Raw genomic sequence first — 16,318 nt, 5'->3', positions numbered from 1 at the left:
GGTGATTCTATTCTGTCTTCCATCCATCCATCCATTTCCATCCATCCATCCATCCATTGTCTACCGCTTATCCTGTATTCAGGGTCGCGGGGGGGCTGGAGCCGATCCCAGCTGTCATTGGGCGAAGGCAGGGTACACCCTGGACAGGACGCCAGTCGATCGCAGGGCTAACATGTAGAGACAGACAACCATTCACACTCACATTCACACCTACGGGCAATTTAGAGTCACCAATTAACCTATCCCCATCCTGCATGTCTTTGGTCTGTGGGAGGAAGCCGGAGAACCCGGAGAGAACCCACGCTTACACGGGGAGAACATGCAAACTCCACACAGAAGGAACCCAGGCCGACCCGGGAATCGAACCCAGGACCCTCTTGCTCTGAGGCGAGAGTGCTACCCACTACACCACCGTGCAGCCCTCTATTCTGTCTTATTACTTGAAATCCTCCCGATAGCAATTAATAAATTAAATGTTCTGACATTAAAAAAATGTCATCCGTTGCCATGGCAAGACTGGTAAAACTCTGTCCAATCAAAAATGTCTGTCCAGAGAAAATAATTGGATGGCCTGCCTCTCTGTCAAAGCTTACTTCCTGCTTGCGCTCCGATCTCGAGCACTCATTTGGTGCTTTGGGGGAGTGGCTTTGAACAGAGGTCTGAACGAAGGGGGCGGGACTTTTTCAGTTCGGCAATATGTTCAAAGTCAAAGTCTCTGTTTTTTTTTCCAAATGACCAACTCTGCCTTTAATATCTACATGCCCCAGCTCCTTTTTAGTGACTTTCTTTGTTTTGCATATTTGGGCAAATAAAAACAACCATGAAAAAATTGGCAGAACTGTATGTATTACAATCTGTGCAGTTGTTTGGCAGCTCTCAATTGACAACATTGTTATTTATTTAAATAAATACATCAGACATGTTGCATTAAAAAAACTTTTTTGGTCTGTAATTTGTTGTGGTGCCGCTTATTCTGTGCTTTTGATTTTTCATCTTACCAATTACCATAAAATATTGATGTCCTCTGAGTGGCAAGGAAAAATAAACACCTCAACTCCAGCCTAAATGCAGAAAACACAAAACAGTGGTACCTTATAGCCTGTGATTACATTTACAACCACCAGGCATAATAAGTACATTCTTTATGTAAACTATATCATGAGGCCAACATTGCTGTGTACAATGAGATAGAAAGACAGGGAGAGAGAGGGACAGAGCACTATTATATTTTTTTTGTTCTGAAACAACAATAGTTTCCCTTATCCACAGTGTTTGAGGCCTCCCAGCACCATCCTCCCTTCAAATGCTCCCTGACAAGCTTAGCTTCAAGGTACAGCAATGTTTCTCATGCAACTGGGATTTTCTCTTATTCTGCATTTTTAACTTTCATGTTAAATCTTGGTAAGTTTATTTATTTATTTTATTCTGCTTATATAGCAATTCAATGTATGTTGTGCCACTCATGTTATATGTACAATATAGCATGCATCATTCAGAGTAGTCTACTGTTTGTATGATTTTATGACAGTAACATATACACCTTTGGATTCTATTTATCTCACAGTTTTCCCGCCCCACCAGACATCATCCCAAAGTGGGAAGAATGAACCGCGTGGAGGGTCTGAGGGCCAACTCGTCTCAGTTCACCCTGGAGGGAGAACCCTTCCGCATCCTGGGGGGCTCCATCCATTACTTCCGTGTCCCCAGAGCCTACTGGGAGGACCGGCTGCTGAAGATGAGGGCCTGTGGCCTCAATACTCTCACAACGTAAGCTCCCACTGCAATATCACAAGCACAGGATTGTCACTATTCTGTTACTGAAGAAGGTCAAACACAGATCAGCTTAAATCTAATATGTTTGGAGGATATGGCTTAAAAATAGTTCACCTGAAAATGAAATAGAATCAAAGCAAATTCATAGACAGATGCTTTCTTAGATATGTGCCATGGAATCTGCATGAACCTGAGAGAGGAACGTTCAACTTCCAGGATCAATTGGACCTCAAGTAAGGCTTTGATGTTGTTTTCTTCCTCTTTGTAGTGTAGATTGGTAAATATTCTCATAAGAAATTCAGAATTAGACGTTTTGAAGCAGAAGGTGTCCCTGCATTTTTCAGGGCCTATGTCAGTCTAGCAGCAGAGATGGGTCTGTGGGTGATCCTGCGTCCTGGACCTTACATCTGCGCTGAGTGGGACTTGGGCGGGTTGCCTAGGTAACACCATATGCCCATTGCTTTAAAACATTTCCACATATTGGTGGTATGCCAAGAAGTCGTTGCCGTTGTTTCTTTCAGCTGGTTGTTACAAGACAAAGATATGCAGCTGAGGACAACTTATCCTGGGTTCGTAGATGCTGTCAACCGCTACTTTGACAAGCTCGCCTCAGTTATCAGACCTCTGATGGTATGTCAAACGCAACGTTTTGTTGTACTATTTCCAGATTTCAGTGGGACAAACATGTATTACACCTGGTTTGTTTTTCTCAGTTTGAAGAGGGAGGCCCAATCATTGCAGTTCAAGTCGAGAACGAGTATGGATCATATGCCAAAGACGAGAAATACCTGCCATTTATACAGAATGTGAGTTTGCTTATGTATTATAATGTTTTATTTTGAACAAATATGAACATATCATTAATTCAACACATTCCCTGCAGTGTCTCCACTCAAGAGGGATCACAGAGCTCCTGATGACATCAGACAACTGGGAGGGCCTGAGATATGGAGGGATGGAGGGAGGTAATTTGAGTCTTAAGAGTGTGGGGGGGACAATACCTTACTTTAGTATTTTATAATTCACCCCTTAAAGTGTATTATTTTTGAGGGATATTTTATTATAATTTAATCCTTCTCATATGATCAAACCCTTATTACGAACATTGTCGTTCCTAATGCACGTTGTCATTGTTTGACTTTGTCTTTCATGTGATCTAAATCTTGCGAGTTTCAGTTCTAAAAACGATAAACCTTCAGAGGCTGTCGTTCGGAGCCATCCAGCACTTAGCTGACATGCAGGTATGGCCATTGTGACGGGCAGCTTTGGTAATGTGGGTTTTGCACTCCCTACGGATTACTTATAACAGTGAAAATCAAAGGCTTTGTTATTGATTTCTACTTTTGCATGTACTATTGTGTAAAAGAGCATTGGATAAAAGCCCCAAACTGATTTTGTTCCTCATTAAAGCTATTGCTCTTAGTAAGTAGATGGTAAGATATTAATACAAGCTTGTGATCTATTTCACGTAGCCCCAAAAACCTCTCATGGTGATGGAGTACTGGTCTGGGTGGTTTGACGTCTGGGGAGAACATCACCATGTGTTCCATGCTGAGGGTATGGAAACACTTTTTTTTTCTCCCAGTGAACATTTCAGCTGAGCGCATGCTCATTTTCAGCATCACTCTGCATTCCATTGGTTCTATCACACTCATCACAACCTTCACAGTAGACAGTGTCTTTTTTCAGACGTTTAGAGTTGTCGCCGTCGAGCTTGTTGGGTTCAAGGAAACTTCAATTGTTGGAGAAGAGCATCGGCGCCTCGCTGAATGACTAATTCATTGCTGCGTATCGCTCTTTGGCTCGCTTTTGTCATCATTTGCTATCATGTGGTTTACAGATATGCTAGCTGTTGTATCAGAGATCTTGAAGAGAGGCGTCTCCATTAATCTCTACATGTTTCACGGGGGAACCAGCTTCGGCTTCACGAACGGAGCGATGGACCTTGGTGCATACAAACCTCAGGTCACCAGTTATGGTGGGTGGGAATTACCTTTGAGCTCACAAAGGATGTTTCTTTCTTTTTTTTAAATAAATGCATTGCTTCTGTTTTTCGTTGCAGATTACGATGCACCGCTATCTGAGGCTGGAGATTGCACCCCAAAATATCACCTTTTGAGGACTTTATTCAGCCAGTACCACTGTAATGTCTGTTTTAAGCATCCATATGTATGAATTGCGATGTGAAACTATGTACACCGAACATCAAATTTGATGACTGCATGTGAGTGTGCCATAATTAGCATTAATGACTGTTTTTGCCGACTCGTGTTCCAGCTGAGCCTCTTCATGAAGTGCCGTCTCCTCAGGAGAGGAGAGCACACGACCCCGTTGCCATCCAGCAGCACCTGTCACTGTGGGATAGCCTGCACCTCACTGGAGAGGTAAGCTGCAGGCAGCAAGCACCTGTCTGGTGTGACAGTTCATATATAACATGGAAAATGTTTTATCCATACCGTCGGATATATAAATCCGTACTGGGGTGAGAGTAAAACGTGAGACGTGGTGAGCTTCAGACTGACAGATCATCTCTGTTATAAGTCCATGTGTCTGTTTCCGTGTCTCGACTTGTGTAGCAACATGCTGCTCATGCTCAACACAGATGTCTCCCACCTGGCAGCTTGGGTTTGTTCATGCATCAAGGTGTCAACGCGCCTGCTTTTCTCCCTCCCTGAAATATCTGTCATATGCTGTTTGGTGGATTGTTTTATTCTACGTGTGTTGCACTGCCATGCACGCATGCACATCTAGTACGATTCTTGTACCTAATACGTTCGGATGTTTGACTATTCATGCAGCCGTACAGGTCAGACAGGCCGGTGAACATGGAGAATCTCCCTGTCAACAATAACAGTGGTCAGTCATGTGGTTACACGCTGTATGAAACCACCATCACCAGTGGAGGAACTCTCAACTCCAAGAACAACATCAGAGATAGAGCACTGGTGAGAATATACAGACCAAACCACAGACGGACGCTCACACGATGCATGCATGATAAAATAGTTTTTTTTTCTGAGGTTTTTCATTGTGACTATTTGTGTTCTCTAGGTTTTTGTGGACAGACAATGTGTTGGCAGTTTGGACTACAAGACCTATGAGCTGGCGCTCCCTGACGGACAGGTCCTGACTGTTTTTTGTGTGTTCTTGAACCTAACACTATCTTTAGTCCTTATTCTTAGCTCCAAAAACAAATTTTTTCAATTATTCTCAGATTTGGGATGAGGGTTAATCACCAGTACAAAGACCCACATGTTCTTAACCATTTCCACTAATAAATATAATCTATATATATATATATATATATTAAACTAATATAGTTCTGGTCACTGTTCATACCAGCTACGTGTAACTCCCAAGAATAGATTTTGCTCAGATTGCATCATGTGAGTAATTTATTCCACTGGCAAAATAACATGCTTTATTAAAAAAAAATGTATCTGCAGGATTATGATTTCAGCAAAAACTAAATCAACATTGGAAGCAATGAGTTATTGCCCACATGCCATAAACAATGGCTAAATAGCCAGATGGATATATTTAAAATATATACAGTTTTTCAGAAGGCTTCTGATTTATCCAACTTTTTGGGAGATCTAATTGTGCTTGAACAGGATTTAGAAGAGCATACAGAGAAATGTGATTCTGGAAAGCTATATATATATTACAATGGTGCTCTGTCTGTGTACACAAACCGCATTTGGCATATTCACATAAGTGGAGAAAAATATCAGATTGCCTCATTGTAATCACTCTTCTTCACTAAATAACTTGTGAAATGGTACTCATGTTTTATTCACTGAAGGGAAAGATGACCTTGAGTTTGCTTGTGGAGAACTGTGGAAGAGTGAATTATGGGAAAGCTTTGGATGAACAACGCAAAGGTATGCTTCCTACAAACACGAGTGCCGTCACACTGATGTATTGCTTAATTCCTCATCTGAATTAATGAATGGCCATTTTGCATCGCTAATGTATATTTCAGACATGAACGGTTCATATTTTAACCTATTTCCATACCTGAATGTAATTATTCCTAACATTAATTATAACATTGTTCAAAAGGATCAATTCAGATAGCGTTTGCTTGGACCCGGTAGAAGCAGTTCACTTAAACAAGTAAAATCAATGCACTGTGTGAAGCGACTGAAATTACTTTTGTTTTGTGGCCCTTACACAAAACCTAATTTTGTGTTACAGGCATTGTAGGAGACATTCTGTTGAATCACATCCCTCTGAGAGGATTTACCATCTTCTGTTTGGATATGAAGCCAGGCTTCATGAAAAGGTTGGACTAGACGACGACACTAACAGACGCACGCTGGCACGCCGCAAATTAAAAAAAAAAACATTGTTCACACTTCACCATTATTACTAGCTATTGCTAATGTATTAGGCACATTTTAGTTCATTTTTGGTGATTAGTGGTGCGAGTTGACATCATTACGTTGAGTGTTTTCATATAAATGTTTGATCTTGATCCAGATTAACGAGCTCAGGATTGTGGAAGTCTGACTTCAAGTCGCCCATCATTCCAGGATTTTTCCAGGCCCGACTGTATGTAGATGGTCCTCCCAGAGACACCTTCATCAGGCTCCCTGTAAGTCACCTGTTAAACTGCATGTTATATAGAAGGAGAAGGAAGGAATGCATACAGCTGTATGTATGCTCTCATTGAGACATTTATTTTACCCTCTATATATATTTTGAAAAACAAACAGTCCACATTGTCCTTGCTGATAAACCAGTGCATCCGTTCACAGGGCTGGGGTAAAGGAGCTGTTTTTGTCAATGGGCAGAACCTTGGACGCCATTGGTTCATTGGCCCCCAGCTTTTCCTTTATCTCCCAGCACCATGGCTCAGAAGTGGAGAGAATCAGGTATATATATGAATGATATATATGCAGGATATGAAGTACACCTCTGCTTTGTTATTCTAGATGATTTGTGGCACATTCTGTAATTACAAGTATGCTTTTGTTGTGCTCTCTTCTAGATTATTGTTTTCGAGGAACAAAAAATGAATGACAAAGTACTGTTTGCTGAAAATCCTGATCACGGAAGAACAACTGATGTTTACAAACTCCCCTTTTGCACATTGCTGTGAAAATAGTGCACAGCAGTGCACACTTTTATGCACGCACATCACAAGACAGATTACTGATACTGGCAGTCATATGATTTAACGCTTTTAATTTAGCCATCATATTTTGAATTGCTATTGCACAGCAGTTGTGGTTGATGTTTATCCTCTCTAACAGTAGCACATTCAAGTCACCGCACTGTACTCATATATGGAAATTAAAATAAAATAACCTATTAGCTCTGTTGGCAGTCTGCTGTGTTGGTTTCATCTATATTGGGCTTTGACAAAATACTTTTTCTTGCACTGCACTACAATTTAAGGTGTCTCATTAAACAGCTATCAAATATTAAGAGACAAAAAGGCAATCCATTCACATTATTGGCACTATCTTCATCAATAATTTGATTGGACAGGGGCACATTATTGTATTTTGTAATTTTGGATAACACGGCTCTCGAGCTGGGGAAACTACTTGCAGTTTTCTAAATGGTAAAATTTCACAATGCAAAGAGAATTATTATATCTGTAAAATATAAAAATGTAAAAAGCAATGTGGCACAACCAAGTAGCCTGCACTTAGTGTTTGCAATTGGCCATCATCCATCTGTCAACTCAGTTTCAACTGTGACATCAATTTTCAGTGGTTTTCAAACTGTTTGTGTCTCTCTGCCTCTGTTCAGACCTGTGCAATAAAGCCTCTATAACACCTGGTATCAAACTTTAACTTTATTTCCCAATGCCAAATCAAATCTTCTGGAGATCTTCTATCAGTCTGCTGTGTCCAGTGCTCTGAACTTCTCTGTAGTCTGCTGCTGAAACAGACTTAATAAAGTGAAAAAGAAAGCTGGCTCTGTAATTGGGTGCAAACCCGACACCATCCATCCATCCATCCATCCATCCAAAGTTGCTGTAGTGAACACGACTTCACTTATTCATGGGTACAGATACAGTTGCCTACTATACAGACAGACTGCAGCTATCTGATGCCAGAGCACTCTGGAGACAGTCTCTGTCACACTCTGTCTCCTCCAGTCACCTCACTCTGCACGTCTTCACCACCTGCACACATGGATTGTGTAAATTAGTAAAGTAAAGCCAGTGACAGCTCAGGCACAAACATGACAGTCCACATCCTCATTAGGAGACCTTTTTTTCATAATGCTGGCCAAGCTCACAACAGCAACATCACCTAAATGAATGACTAGCCTAAATAAATAATTCACCCAGCCTATCAAGCACACATTTTCAAATGTCATGATCATTTAGGAAGCAGTGTGGTTGTCTGATTGAATCATTTTCTTAATCTTCCTCATGGTAGTTAAATGCTTCACTATACATCACTATTCATTATCATGCTCGTGTTTATGCATACACATTGATGACGTGCTTTGCATTGGCCATATATGGTCGAATGTGGGCGTGTAGAGGGCGGGATATAAGGCTGATCCACGTGCGTACATTTCTAAGTTGATATGGGAATTAAAAAAGGAAATTGCGCACTAGCAGGCGTACCGGAGGTTTTGTAAAACAGAATATTTTTTTTGTCGTACGCATATTTCCTCATTTCACCTCAGTTCTCATTTCCTTCAAAATAAAGGGTAAATATTTGTTAAACCAGGCCAGCATGGTCCGGCATGGACACACGTTTACTCAATTTCTGGCAATAGTTTTTCTCGAGTAAAAGCACGCTTCCGTAGTACATAAATACACAGCAGCGAAAATCTATTATAAACCGACAAAACAATTCTGAAACATTTACAGACCGTTGCTAAGGTTTATTTTGAAAATATCAGCCGGAAGTTCTACATGTAGTTCTAGCGGGCTTGACTTGTAAATAATCCACTGGCGTCTCTGTCCGCACGGCAATAAGAGCGCTTCAGGAAGAGCAGAGGGTCATTTCAACTTGCAGAAGAGCCAAAACACAACCGACTAACAACCTTTCGTTGTATTACAATTCCACAGCGAATGCGCTGATGAAGTGGCGACTTTTTAAATGGGAGTATTAGTGGTTGTTAGAGCAGCTCCACAGTGCCGTAGTTAGCCTAGCCGAGCTGCCGAACTGGACCTGTCAAGACCAGGTTTGGATAGTAAGTTTCGCGTCAGTTTTTGTAAACAGAGGTTTGCTTCCGCGTCCTGACATGGAGCCATTTGGAGCCGTCGGCACCGTTCTGGGACTCTCTGCGGGCTTCGCGGTGGGCTGTCTCGTGTACGCAGCCTACAAACTTGGCTTACTCTACCAGTTGTTTCACAAGGTAGGTTGTCACAACGCAACACGGCAGCTATAATAAACTCCCTGCCTTTTGTGCTCATTTCTGTCTCTCTCCACAATCCACACGCATTCAGTTATATAGCCAGTGTTTTATCTGGCTCCAGTAAATCACCTTGTGATCCGTGTCACAGGTGAAAGGTAAGGTGGTCTCTATGCGCGTAAACTTTGACCAGCCCTAGTGATTTACTAGCACAAAGGCCATCGCAACACCTAGGTTGTTAGTGGGATTGCACAAAGACCAGAGGTGCTTCACCAGAACAACGTGTGTGTTTCACACAGGTGAACAGAGATAGAGAGAGAAATCACAGGTGACCTTTAGAGGGGCTATCAACTCACACTGACTGCTCGCCCCCCAGGTTAAATAATTATTACTTATTATGATATGTATTATGTAATTACTTATTCTGTTAAATCAGTTACAGGAGGAATTATCTGTATATTCTCTTCTCTGACTTAACTTTTGCTGTCCTCTGACTCGCTTCAGGCCGAGACGAAGAGCCCACGCCACGGTGGCGAGAGTGTGTCCGAGGTGCTCCGAGCCCACGGGGTCAAGTACGTTTTCACACTCGTCGGCGGACACATCTCGCCTATCCTGGTGGCTTGTGAGAAGGTGGGGATCCGCATTGTGGACACCAGGCACGAGGCCACCGCGGTCTTCGCTGCCGATGCTGTGGCGAGACTCTCAGGTGCAGATTAATGTCACTGAATTGGATGACTGTGGGACCATGTTACTGGCAGCAATGGGTGTGCTGCTGCCTTGTTAAGGTGTGTGTGTTGGTATAGGGCTTTCCCATTGCAGTAGCTTTGACTTGTCAAACACAGGTGTGTAACGGACAGCGTTTATAGTGGCTGGATTGCATTTCAGCACGCAAGTATTTTGCAAACAATCTAGTACAGTCTTACATCTAGATAGAACTGTCTGTGTCCTGACAGCTGTCTTGATTGTTTTCCCCACCAGGCACTGTCGGTGTTGCTGCAGTGACTGCTGGCCCAGGCCTCACTAACACAGTGACGGCGGTGAAGAATGCACAAATGGCCGAATCTCCATTGCTTCTCATAGGCGGAGCTGCTGGCACACTGCTTCAGGTATGATGGCGCTTTAAACGTCTTAAACTGCATCTAAACCTTTCTCCTTCTCTGTGTCTAACCTCGCCATCAACTGTGTTTTTTTTTTTTTTTGGGACAGGGCCGAGGAGCGCTGCAAGATATCGACCAAATGTCTCTCTTCAGGCCGCTGTGTAAATTCTGTGCCTCTATTAGGACTATCAGGGAGATCGTACCGACCGTCAGGAAAGCCCTGGCCATCGCCCAGTCGGGAACTCCCGGTCCAGTGTTTATCGAGTTCCCCATTGACACGCTCTATCCCTACCATGTTGTGTCCAAAGAGTTTGGAGTTAAGAACCCTCCCAAAGGCCTGATGGGCAAAGTTGTCTCGTGGTATGTCCTCAGCAATGTCTTATACGCTGCACATTACTGTTTAGTGTATGCAACAGAGAATATAAGACCAAATGAAGAGTGCATGACTTCATTCAGCAACTTCGTCTGAACGTCTGAACGTCTGAACGTCTGAAGCTCAGTCTGAGTCTGACCTGGACTTATTCTACAACCTGGAACTTTCATGTCACTCTCTGTTGCGCTCAGTCTAGGGAGCCGAGCTGTAACATAAATTTAACAACACCAACACCGGCGTAGATTCAAAATAACACACTTTATTACGATAACAAAAACAAACAGACAAAGTGAAAGTATGTTTAGTGAATGGCTGTCAAATAGAGGCCAAAATACAATAATACATGTAACATTATTTCACACGATGGTCTGATTTCTCGTAAGGTACCTGAACAACCACCTCATGAACCTCTTTGCTGGAGCCTGGGAGACCAGAGATGTGTCTCCGCTACCTGTTGACATCCCACAAGCCACAGACTATCAGGTATTAAAGGCTTAATGTAATACTTAATGCTGAGTGACATTTGCCATCTTCTGAAAAAGGCTCAAGACTCACCTGTTCAGACTTCCACCTTACCTATAGCACTTTGATCATAGCACTGTTGTTCTTAAGGTATGTTTGCTGAACAGCTACTACTTTACTCAGATGAGGATCTAACACTTGTTTCTATTTTTTGGCTCTTACTTTATCTGCAATGATATGTTGTGGTTTCTTTGTTTCTTTCTTTTGACAAATGTACTTATTGTAAGTCGCTTTGGATAAAAGCGTCTGCTAAATGACCTAAATGTAAATGTAATATTTATTTTTCTCTCACCGTGGACAGAATTAAGATTACTAAACCACAGTTTTGAATGTTTCTGTGTTGTCTTTAAATGCAAATCAGGTACAAAAGTGCATTGAGCTGGTGAGTCGAGCCAAGAAACCCGTTATTCTGCTGGGGAGCCAAGCGACCCTACCCCCAACGCCAGCCGATGACATCAGGTGAAGGACAATGTGGTTTCTGGCACTCTTTAGTTTTTGGCTGATACCAGAAAATACTCAAATTCAATTAGTTGTCGTATTTGAAAAGGATTGCAGTGTGCTTAATATTACTTCTTCTTGATCCGGGTAAAAATGTTTTCCGGCTTTATAGGAAGGCATTGGAGGACCTGGGCATCCCCTGCTTCCTCGGGGGCATGTCCCGTGGCATGCTGGGTAAAGACAGCCCCATACACATAAGACAGAACAGGCGAGATGCCCTGAAGGAGGCCGACTTGGTGCTCTTAGCAGGTCAGGCATACAGTCTTCCAGTTTAAACCCTGTATGTTAACACAACAATAACATGGCTTTTTGACAATGTATTACTTAATAATCATTATTATCTAAATGTATATTAATGAGATGATCATTTGTTAATAGATAATTGGGTTAATTAATTAACACAGTTCTAAAGTGGAGGTGTATTATTAATTGAATACTTTGGAATTTAATATTAATTCAATAATTCTAAAATGATTGCAATTCTTTACAGTTGTTCCTTGCGAAAAGGCACTTAACTCTGGAAGTTGCTTTATATTTGTTGAAATGCTGTTGGATGTTTTTCCTGCAATATTCCAAAATCCTTTGGAAAAATCCCATTTGGCTTTTTGTGAAGGGATGCGATGCTAACTGCCAGGGTTGGCCTACGCATCATCCCTGCACCACTCTGTAGCCTCAGGCTTTCCAGAATTCCTCCAGAAACGCTGAACGTTGTGTTTGCAGGCACCGTGTGTGACTTCCGGCTGAGCTACGGCAGAGTTCTTAACAGGCGCAGTAAGATCATCGCCGTCAACAGAGACAAGACGCAGCTGCTGAAAAACTCGGACATGTTCTGGAAACCCACTATAGCAATTCAGGGTACGTTTAAAAGCCGTTTGTCATTGTCTACATAGAACACGCTATATCATTTGTGTTGTGTTTTGTTTCAGCATTGTGACATACTCTTTTTATTATTGATATCGCATTCAAGGGTTGGACCATATTGTGTACATAAGTACAGTCAGTTAAACGGGCACAGTCTCAAATGTAAATCTTGCTTTGGTTTTAGGTGATGCTGGTTCACTCTTAGCGCGGCTGTCCAAGGGCCTGAAGGGCCATCGCTGTCCAGAGGAATGGACTCAGGCCCTCAAAGCAGGAGATGTGACCAAAGAAAATGTAAACAGGTAAATAACAAGAAAGCAAACACCATTTAAATCAATTATTGTGTTGTCAATTAAGTACAACGGCGTAACGACAGAATCCTGGGTTGTTTTATTTTTTGATTTCAGGGCTAAAGCTGAGGAGAAGACTGAACACCACTTAAATCCCTTGAAAGTTCTCCACCGTGTGGACGAGCTGATGGCAGAAGACAGCATCATTGTTGCTGATGGCGGTGATTTCGTTGGTAGTGCTGCTTACATAATGAGACCAAGAGGACCTATGCGTTGGCTCGATCCAGGTTAGATTAAATATCTATATATAGGTTTTATAGACCAATCGACAAAGTGTGAATGACGAACTGATGTGAAAACGATTGATCTTTGGTTATTTACGTCAATTGATTTGTTGACTTTAGTTTTTTTTTTTTTTTTTTTTTGTCGGCACACAAAGAGGTTAAAAAAGTGCACAGAACAAGGTACTTTCATTGTGAAGGTAGTAAATGAAATCCAAACTCAAAAGAGTGAGCTTATAAATAACAGCATTGTATGCTGAGGTTAATCGTACTTTCTCATACAGACGTTATGTTACTGTTTGTTGTGCCTACAGGAGCCTTTGGAACCCTGGGGGTTGGAGGCGGATTTGCTCTGGGCGCAAAACTGTGCCGACCTGAATCCGAGGTATAGTATTGATCCAGGCATTTCTAAAAACGCTTTACCTCATCATCTATTGATCGATGTTCACGCTTTGTGGATCCAATGTTGTATTTGTGTGCTTTTCAGGTGTGGATAGTGTATGGTGACGGCTCCTTAGGATACAGTGTTGCAGAGTTCGACACATTCACGAGACACAAGGTAAAATCACAATATATATAACATATGAATGTACCATCCGTAATAAATACTATAAAGCTTTGTTTTCTTGTGCTCATTCACATTCGGCTATTTTCTTTCTCCCTCAGACACCGGTTATAGCTGTGGTGGGAAATGACGCATGTTGGAGCCAGATATCCAGAGAGCAGGTTCCCATACTCGGCAGCAATGTGGCGTGTGGCCTTGCGTTTTCAGGTATGCATAGGATGTTGTGCGCCTGCTCTGGTATCTTGCAGAAATATGTAGGTTTAATCCCACGTTGGGAACAAAATGAATTTGTATTTATGTATGTCTAACGCGGCCGCTACTAACTTGCAAATTTTCTTCTTCTTTTTGTAGATTATCACACGGTGACGGATGGCTACGGTGGTAAGGGCTACCTTATAGGGCGCGAGGACGAGGACAGGCTTGGCGACATCATCAGACAGGCTCAGAGGGAGACCCAGGAGGGCAAGGCTACACTTCTCAATGTTCTGATAGGGAAGACCAACTTTAGAGAGGGCTCTGTCTCTGTATAGAGCAGCTGCGGTTTCTTAAAACGTCTTTCTTTAACTGTGGCTCTTCATAGACTTTAGTGCATAGAAGACTCTATAAAGGGTTTCAGAGAATAGGAAGATGCTGTGTAGAGCCCAGACCTGACCAGACCTATGCTAATCCTTTGTGCCCTTAAAGCCATATTTCACTTGGTAAGACGAAATTACTTTTTACAGCTTGCAGTATCTCCTATAAGAATTCATGATGTCACTCACTACCCTCATCAGACTGGTCAGAAATTGCACCAGTGACATCTGCAAACACCATGTTCACTCATGACTGATATTTCAACATTATAAGGTGAAATACTCCAGCTCCAGATCTGCCAGCCTAGGAACTAAATCTTTCGGTGTGCGTCGCGTCATGCAACTTTTGGGTTCATGTTGTGCTATTTGAGATAATTGCTGCATTTTAAGAAGGGAAAGAGTCAAAAATAAGCATTTTTTTTTCATTGTTAAGGGATTTTAGACTTTTGACCTTTAAACAGCCTATATATATATATATATATATATATATATATATAACTTTCTAGCAAATAAATCAGTGACTGAAAATTACATTTGCGTGAGAGATCGGTTTAAGTCATCAAATGCGACCAGTTTGCCTTTTCTCCGGTTATGAAATGAACACGGAGCCTTTTTGTGAGGAGACATGCATCTTCACACTTGTAATATTCTTTATCGGTTGATGATATGGGATAAAATAAATATGTTAAATGGAAAATATTTTTTGAATGTTTAAGATTGACAAATGGTATGCCTGCAATATTTGATTTGAATCTTTGAATACATTGATATGTGTAGATTGAAAATGTGTCTGTTTATTCAGTAATGTACTTGAATGATATTTAATACTAACTTGCATTGATGTGGGCTATCATTTCTTATATGCCTGTACACAATATGTACTGCAGTATAATTTTTAACTTATCTACTCACCAGGTAAACGTGTGGATCAACTCATTGCAATATATATAGGTTTATCTGGTACTTTGAGGGAGGTATGTCAAATTCTGAAATAAAAAAAGTGAGTAAATGATAAATGCCATTGCATTCATATAGCACCTTTCTACTCTTACAACCACTCAAGCCACCCTATGCTACATGTCAACATTCACCCAGTCACACACACGTCCATACACTGATGCTCATTCAAACATTCCAACAACTTAGAATTTGGGGTTCAGTGTTTGGCCAAGGACACTTTGACGTGTGGACTGGAGGAGCTGGTCATCAAATTGTTGAAAAGTGGACGATCTTCTCTCCCTCCAGAGTTCCAGCTGTAATAAATTGTCTTTTGAAATACTTTTATTACATAACTGAGTCATCTTATGTTTAGATTTAAGAACATTAAACCATTACACCACTCAGATTCTGTGCAAAATAAGCATGACAGCCCTATTTAATATCGCCAACACTCCTTGCAACTTGAACTGCAAATGTGGCAGGAGCTGCAACATAAAGGTCTGACAGTTTGCACCCTCTATTAACACCAACATCTCCACTTGACACAAGTCTATTTCTTATGAATGTAATTCTTTTTATAAAATTTTACAAAACATTCTGGATTACTTCAAACAAAACAGAAAGATTTAAATACATATTATAATATTAAATACAATACATAGGGATTTGACTTTTGTCCTGGATACTTAAAAAATGCAGTTTTCATTTTAAACAGGAGATGGCAGACGAGTAATCTTTTTCCTGAAGTCGTCTATACTGACGTGTTCATGTGAAGCATACCTTATGGGAAAGGGAGAAAAAAACATTTGTATTGTACAAAATGTATTAATAATAACAATTATAAAAGCCAGCTCAACTTTAAGAGAGTTTTTAGTGGTTCAAAATCTAAATATTGCATTATTCTCACGTATGAAATATCTGGCTTTTATACAGTTCACATATGAGCATAAACCTTGCTGAATGTTCTGACTATGTTTTCTCTTTTACATACAGTATATTGCAATCCTGACAGCTTGACCACAAAGGATTGGTTGATTTCTGAATAGGCCTACATTTGATTCCACAAATATTCTACTGTATATTATAAAGTGGAAAAAGTGATGTACCACTGTCTCCAAAATGCTGCAATTTCCACAACAAATGAGCAGTTTATGATGTAAACAACACGTTAAATATAAATCGTGCTGTCGGTAGTCTGCTGCCAAGCGTCTTGCA

At 41.2% G+C, this 16,318-nt stretch overlaps 2 protein-coding genes across 2 annotated transcripts; both read left to right on the top strand.

Moving 5' to 3' along the window:
• The first annotated feature begins 1,287 nt into the window (after window positions 1-1,287).
• LOC311019974 (beta-galactosidase-1-like protein 2) lies at window positions 1,288-7,086 on the top strand. Its single transcript, XM_084019657.1, has 19 exons — window positions 1,288-1,401; window positions 1,565-1,767; window positions 1,938-2,006; window positions 2,118-2,213; window positions 2,295-2,403; window positions 2,487-2,579; window positions 2,657-2,738; window positions 2,950-3,014; window positions 3,246-3,330; window positions 3,614-3,751; window positions 3,836-3,916; window positions 4,051-4,157; window positions 4,572-4,718; window positions 4,825-4,896; window positions 5,579-5,657; window positions 5,974-6,061; window positions 6,259-6,373; window positions 6,537-6,653; window positions 6,770-7,086. The coding sequence occupies exons 2-19, from the start codon at window positions 1,604-1,606 to the stop codon at window positions 6,878-6,880; spliced, it is 1,818 nt and encodes a 605-aa protein (XP_083875783.1). The 5' UTR covers window positions 1,288-1,401; window positions 1,565-1,603; the 3' UTR covers window positions 6,881-7,086.
• Window positions 7,087-8,725: 1,639 nt separating this feature from the next.
• On the top strand, window positions 8,726-15,180 carry ilvbl (ilvB (bacterial acetolactate synthase)-like). Its single transcript, XM_084020218.1, has 14 exons — window positions 8,726-9,111; window positions 9,613-9,814; window positions 10,087-10,214; window positions 10,315-10,565; window positions 10,962-11,061; window positions 11,462-11,559; window positions 11,711-11,847; window positions 12,319-12,453; window positions 12,644-12,758; window positions 12,864-13,033; window positions 13,342-13,412; window positions 13,515-13,586; window positions 13,694-13,799; window positions 13,944-15,180. Exons 1-14 carry the CDS (start codon window positions 8,998-9,000, stop codon window positions 14,120-14,122), a joined length of 1,878 nt encoding a protein of 625 aa, XP_083876344.1. The 5' UTR covers window positions 8,726-8,997; the 3' UTR covers window positions 14,123-15,180.
• Window positions 15,181-16,318: the final 1,138 nt, after the last annotated feature.

The sequence above is a fragment of the Eutrigla gurnardus genome (assembly GCF_963514095.1).
Source record: "Eutrigla gurnardus genome assembly, chromosome: 10".
NCBI lineage: Eukaryota > Metazoa > Chordata > Actinopteri > Perciformes > Triglidae > Eutrigla > Eutrigla gurnardus.
This window is presented reverse-complemented; position numbering and strand designations above follow the sequence as displayed.